The sequence below is a fragment of the Leopardus geoffroyi genome, chromosome B2 (genome assembly GCF_018350155.1).
Source record: "Leopardus geoffroyi isolate Oge1 chromosome B2, O.geoffroyi_Oge1_pat1.0, whole genome shotgun sequence".
Classification (NCBI taxonomy): domain Eukaryota; kingdom Metazoa; phylum Chordata; class Mammalia; order Carnivora; family Felidae; genus Leopardus; species Leopardus geoffroyi.
Genome location: NC_059332.1, coordinates 58,338,268 through 58,345,678, shown reverse-complemented (window position 1 = coordinate 58,345,678; position 7,411 = coordinate 58,338,268). Strand labels below are relative to the sequence as shown.

General features: G+C 33.5%; 1 protein-coding gene across 1 annotated transcript in view; it reads left to right on the top strand.

Moving 5' to 3' along the window:
* Window positions 1-490: 490 nt before the first annotated feature.
* LOC123609903 (protein eyes shut homolog) overlaps window positions 491-7,411 on the top strand; it is a 187,880-nt gene continuing 180,959 nt past the window's right edge. Inside the window, exon 1 of the mRNA XM_045500915.1 lies at window positions 491-518. Coding sequence (XP_045356871.1) covers window positions 491-518 — 28 coding nt within the window. The remainder of the gene's footprint in view (window positions 519-7,411) is intronic.

Below are 7,411 nucleotides of genomic sequence, written 5' to 3'. Positions count from 1 at the left end.
TATACCAACGTAAGTCGTTAAATATATGATGTTACGAACAACTATTTAAATAGCAACACATTGCTAACGTTTCTAGAGGTTAACCTAAGAAAATACACATCTGACCTTTATGAAGAAAAGTTCCAAAATTATAATAAAAATATTCTAGAATCCCCTGTAAAGTGAAGATATACCATGCCCATGTGTAGGAAGAAAAAATATCACAAATACATCAATTAGTTATACATTTTTCTTATGAAATCATAGAATTTAAATGAGTTATTAATAGGAGTTTTTATGTAATTTAGTAAGATTTTCCACATGTAATTGGTTCCAATATTTATACCAAAAGGCACAAGATAAACAGTATATAGCACAATCCTAAGGAAGGAGGATATGCAAGACTTGTCCTATTCAAAATCAAGATGTCATAAAACTAGACTAATTAAGTCAGTATTTGTCCAATGGAATAGGATAATGATCCTGGAAACAGAACACGTATACACGAAGGATGATGTATGATGGAACTGGTAATGCAGGTGAGTATAGGAAGGATGACTGCTCTGTAAGTTATCCTAGCATAATTGGTATTCCACATTAAAAGGCAAAAGGAGGAAAAAAAGTTTGGAAAGATTCTGTACAGAGTAAGTACTGAGCAATTCTGTCATAAGCAAAAAAAAAAAAAAAAAAAAAAAATGTTTTTAAGCAGGACATGGCATGATTTGATTTGTGTTTTAAGAGTTACTTCCTGTCCTTAGGAGTGGCTATTGGAAGAATTTTCTCTGCTGATAATCTATTTCTAATTGCTGGTAAAAGGAAAATATAGTGATTATGGGTGTTGTGCTTCCTTTCCAAAGGATTGTTAATTGCTTTCAGAAAAAATTTTATTCAACTATTTGACTAGTTCTCTCTTAGTTTCCTTTGCAGTCATCTATTTTCTTGAAATCTGTTTCTCGGCTCGTATTTATCATACATTTCCTTTGATAATGACACAGTGAGAGGTGTCTGCCAGTCTTAAACTGAATACTCTGGATTTTTTTTCAGTATTATTTTATAAACTTTTTTTTCTTGCATTTTACGGTGAATACTTGCTATATAAATTATGTCATTGACTAACAGTCCATGGACTAATCAGCCTGAAAAATCTGTGAAAGAAACAAATATTTCTTAATTTATTTTGAAATATGCTTAGTTCCTACAAAAGCATTTTCTAATGGCATGAATCTTTAAATTGCCAGGAAGAAAAACTATAGCATTTTAAGAAGCATGAGTATTTAACAAAACCTGGCACATAGTAAAGAGTGTAAATGTTAATTTTCTTCTTTCCTCTTGCTTTATTAGTAGATATTAAGCTAATTGAGATGAATTTAAATGCATTGTATAAAGTTGGATTTTAAGGTGAATTAAACACAATTTGTAGAACATGGAAGTATAAAGTATTAAAAATATTAAGTATTTTGTAGTGATAAAATCCAAGCTATTTCTAGAAATAATAAAAATGAAGAGAAGTAAGTCACAGAGTTTCTGTAGCTAATACATGGTGTCTGATTTGATTACTGGTAGAAGAATCAAAACTCAGTATTTCATTTCCTCTTAATTTTTTTTGTTTATTCATTTTTTGAGAGAGACACAGAGCGTGAGTGGGGAGGGGTAGAGAGAGAAGGAGACACAGAATCCAAAGCAGGCTCCAGGCTCTGAGCTATCTGGACAGAGCCCCATGTGGGGCTCAAAGTCACTAACCACGGGATCATGACCTGAGCCAAAGTGGGATGCTTAACCGACTGAGCCACCCAGGCACCCCAAGACTCAGTGTTTCTTAATAAACAGTCTAGTGTATCTTCCTATATGAATTATATTTAAGTGTTATACATATAGTCTTTTCTCACATTAATAGTTAATTTAATAGAAAACTTTGCATATATACACATATCACAAATATCCACTATTATTCCATTATTACTTCAAAGATATATGAAATAAATAAAATGCCTTTTTGCATTTTAATTGTGAATTATTTAACATTTAGTTAGCAATACATACTCCAGAAAGCAATATATTATCACTTTTTCTTTGAATGATTATTCATGGTTTATACTGATATTGATAATAATTTATTGGAAGTAGAATTAAATAGTACATGTATTTATACTATTCAATCATAGAGTCATTATCAAACCATCTTGTAGATAAGCTTGGTATTCAGTTTTCTACTTAAGATTCCAAATTTGACATTAAATTTTGTATATAGAACTCTATGAAAATGAATCTGTTATTTAAAATCTATTTTGTATTTTGTGATCTACTAACCAAGAAACCAAAAAATGTCTCAAATTGAGGATCCTATACTTTTTAAAATTGTTTTTCATTAAAAGGAAAACATGCTGTTGGAGTATTTGTTTACAACTTATCAAATAATTGATTATTATACACATGAGTTTTGTTTGTTCTAACTTAAATATTTATGTATGCCTCACAGTCTGTATTATTATATTCTTCTAAAATATGTTAGTTCTGTTCTAATATATTTCAAATTCTTCTTTGTGCAGTAGAGGAGGGCAGGGTTATTGGCTTATGATTTTTCACTAAAACTACTTTAAAATTTCCTTTATCTTCTTCATTCAGTGGGAATGGCTATGGGTCACTATGCAAATTTTTAGATGCCAAACAAGTTTTGGCAACTGTCTACCTAGCAACAATTAAATATATATATATAGTGTGTGTGTGTGTGTGTGTGTGTGGCTAGACTCATCCTTACACCAAACATGTGCTGTTAGAAATGAAGTCAGGAACTACCTTATCCAAAGAAGAAGCAAAGGAAGTTGGAGATGAAAGGGTTCTAGCTTGGACATGTAATAGAGCACTTTGAGTCTTTGAATCTGGCAATCAACTACTATTAGCCAGGAAATAAGGCATGAATCTCAGGAAACACTTATATTCTTTCCAGCAGAATACCAATGTTGTTCACTGTTAACACCCCCGCCTCCTGCAGGTCTCAGTAGAAACTCACCCTATTCTTCCAGTGGAAAGCTTCATCTGTGACCAGTTCTAGCCAGTTAACTGCTAGGAAAGGTTTATTCTACACTTGGAAGATTCTTCCTCTCTGGAAAATCAAGAAACTGAGTGCTTCATCTCTTGAAAATATAAGAAACTGAGTGATTGGACACAAATGTGGAAGTATGTCATTTGAACCACCACTGGCCACCATGTTAGAATCAGAAGAGAAACAAATCTCAGATTAAAGCTTACCATGTGAATAGTAGAATGGAGAGACAAAGGAAATGTAGGTCTCTTATGAGGAACCAGCTGAGCTTTTTAGAGCCATTGTGAAAGTCATCCAACTGAAAGCCCACCCTATTCTTGAACTTCCTTTTACTTAAGCCATTGAATTTATTTATTGCTGAAGTTACTTTGAATTGGGTTTTCTGGTTATATATACCAAAAGCATACAAACTCATTCAAAGTTGTAATTATAATATGAGGACATAGAATTCAGATAAAGATTCTTCCTATTTGGAAAAATGAAAACTGAAAGGCAGGAACTTATAATTTAATTCTAGATAATGTAAAATGTATGACATTACTATTTTATTCTAGCTCATCATTACTGGTAATAGTCTCTACACTTATCTTTCTTAATAAAGCTCTTCTGTGCTTACTATCACCACTTTTTTATTGGATTAATATTTTTTCTAATGTAAAAAAAAATCTATATCCATGCCTGTTAATAGAAACACTAGAATTATGGTCACATACTCTATATAAAATATTTCCTAATTTTTAAAATAATAAAATTTTCCAACCACATTTAAACAAAAACAGTTATAATTTCTATACGAGATACTAAGGTCTCACATGCTTAAGAAAATCAGGGATAGATAAAAACTTGGGATAAAATGATGAAACAAATGTATGTGGCTCTTGACCTCATGTGGCTTACAAGTAGATTCATGTGTGGCTTTTTGTATAAAGCACTTATCACATGATGACAAAGCCACTTAAGTGTTAAAAATTACTGCATAAAAAACAAAAAATAATAAATTGAAAGAATTTTTGAGTTTGCTATTCTCAGTTGAACTATATCTTTCCAAAGTGCTCAAAAATAAATAGTAGTTTCTTCATTTCACCAATTTTGGGTCTGTTCATGTTGTAATATTAGTTTTTGTCTGAAAATAGTTTATGCTCTTTCACATTTTGAACTTTAAATCAAATGGATGTTTCTCTCCATTCCTAATTCATTCAAGTAAATGGCTGAAACCTTTTTCAAATTATTTAATATGTGAAATTTTATCATACTATGCATTCAACATCATCATTAAAATCTACAGGGAATAAATATCTATTTCACGTAACAACTAAAGCAATTAGGATGTAAAAATTGTTAATATTTTCAGTCTTTGAGCCACTTTCACTAATGAATTTATTTAAAAAAAACTCATATGCTTTTATGTCTAAAAAGTACACATGTTTTCTGGAAGACATCCTTTGAGGTTTAGCTAATTATTTCCTCAGAGTGTTTCACAAGTTTGAGGATTTACCACAATGAATATTTCTAAAGCTCTATTGAAAATTGAAAAAAAAATACTCCGCATAGAATATAAACTATAAAAGATTTAAAGTACAGATTTAAAAAAAATATTATCCTATGGTGGACAGCAAAATAAAGCTTACAGTTTCATGAATAATTTTTTGTATTATAAAAGAATAACCAATTTAAAAGGTTTTTTTAACTTTATTTTTTATTTTTTAAAATTTACATCCAAATTAGCATATAGTGAAGCAATGATTTCAGGAGTAGATCCCTTAATGCCCCTTACCCATTTAGCCCATCCCCCCTCCTACAACCCCTCCAGGAACCCTCAGTTTGTTTTCCATATTTATGAGTCTCTTCTGTTTTGTCCCCCTCCCTGTTTTTATATTATTTTTATTTCCCTTATTTTATGTTCATCTGTTTTGTCTCTTAAAGTCCTCATATGAATGAAGTCAGATGATTTTTGTCTTTCTCTGACTAATTTCACTTAGCATAATACCCTCCAGCATAATACACTCCAGCATAATACCTCCATCCACGTAGTTGCAAATGGCAAGATTTCATTCTTTTTGATTGCCGAGTAATACTCCATTGTATACATATACCACATCTTCTTTATCCATTTATCCATCAATGGACATTTGGGCTCTTTCCATACTTTGGCTATTGTTGATAGTGCTGGTATAAACGTGGGGGTGCATGTGTCCCTTCGAAACAGCACACCTGTATCCCGTGGATAAATGCCTAGTAGTGCAATTGCTGGGTTATGGGGTAGTTCTATTTTTAGTTTTTTGAGGAACCTCCATACTGTTTTCCAGAGCGGCTGCACCAGTTTGCATTCCCACCAGTAATGCAAAAGAGATCCTCTTTCTTCACATCCTCGCCAACATCTGTTGTTGCCGGAGTTATAAATGTTAGCCATTCTGACAGGTGTGAGGTGGTATCTCATTGTGGTTTTGATTCGTATTTCCCTGATGATGAGTGATGTTGAACATTTTTTCATGTGTTGGTTGGCCATGTGGATGCCTTCTTTGGAGAAGTGTCTATCATGTCTTTCACCCATTTCTTCACTGGATTATTTGTTTTTTGGGTATTGAGTTTGATAAGTTCTTTATAGATTTTGGATACTAACCCCTTATCTGATATGTGATTTGCACATATCTTCTCCCATTCTGTCGGTTGCCTTTTAGTATTGCTGATTGTTTCCTTTGCTGTGCAGAAGCTTTTTATTTTGATGAGATCCCAGTAGTTCATTTTTGCTTTTGTTTCCCTTGCCTTTGGAGATGTGTTGAATAAGAAGTTGCTGAGGCCAAGATCAAAGAGGGTTTGCCTGCTTTCTCCTCGAGGATTTTGATGGCTTCCTGTCTTACACTGAGGTGTTTCATCCATTTTGAGTTTATTTTTGTGTATGGTGTGAAAAACTGGTCCAGGTTTTTTTCTCCTGCATGTCGGTGTCCAGTTTTCCCAACACCACTTGCTGAAGAGACTGTCTTTATTCCATTGGATATTCTTTCCCTTTGTCAATGATTAGTTGGCCATACGTTTGTGGGTCCATTTCTGTGTTCTCTATTCTATTCCATTGATCTGAGTGTCTGTTCTTGTGCCAATACCATACTGTCTTGATGATTACAGCTTTGCAGTATAGTTTGAAGTCTGGGATTGTGATGCCTCCTGCTTTGGTCTTCTTTTTCAAGATTGCTTTGGCTATTCAGGGTCTTTTCTGGTTCCATACCAATTTTAGGATTATTTGTTCTAGTTCTGTGAAGAATGCTGGTGTTACTTTGATAAGGATTGCATTCAATATGTAGATTGCTTTGGGTAGTATCGACATTTTAACAATATTTGTTCTTCCTATCCAAGAGCGTGGAATCTTTTTCCATTTCTTTGTGTCTTCTTCAATTTCTTTCATAAGCTTTCTATAGTTTTCACTGTATAGATTTTTCACCTCTTTGGTTAGATTTATTCGTAGGTATTTTATGGTTTTTGGTGGAACTGTAAATGAGATCGATTCCCTGATTTCTCTTTCTGTCGCCTCATTGTTGGTGTATAGGAATGCAACTGATTTCTGTGCATTGATTTTATATCCTGCAACTTTGCTGAATTCATGAATCAGTTCTAGCAGTTGTTTGGTGGAATCTTTTGGGTTTTCCATATAGAGTATCATGTCATCTGCGAAGAGTGAAAGTTTGACCTCCACCTGGCCGATTTGGATGCCTTTTATTTCTTAGTGTTGTCTGATTGCAGAGGCTAAGACTTCTAATCCTATGTTGAATAGCAGTGGTGAGAGTGGACATCCCTGTCTTATTCCTGACCTTAAGGGGAAAGCTCTCAGTTTTTCCCCATTGAGGATGATATTAGCATTGGGTCATTCATATATGGCTTTTATGATCTCGAGGTATGATCCTTCTATCCCTACATTCTTGAGGGTTTTTTATCAAGAAAGGATGTTGTATTTTGTCAAATGTTTTCTCTGCATCTATTGAGAGGATCATATGGTTCTTATCCTTTCTTTTATTGATGTGATGAATCACGTTAATTGTTTTGCGGATATTGAACCAGCCCTTCATCCCAGGTGTAAATCCTGCTTGGCCTGGTGAATAATTTTTGTAATGTATTGTTGGACCCGGTTGGCTAATATCTTGTTGAGGATTTTTGCATCCATGTTCATCAGGGAAATTGGTCTATAGTTCTCCTTTTTAGTGGGGTCTCTGTCTGGTTTTGGAATCAAAGTAATGCTGGCTTCATAGAAAGAGTTTGGAAGTTTTCTTTCTTTTCTATTTTTTGGACACCTTCAAGAGAATAGGTGTTAACTCTTCCTTAAATGTGTGGTAGAATTCCCTGGAAAGCCATCTGGCCCTGGACTCTTGTTTTTTGGCAGATTTTTGATTACAAATTCGATTTCCT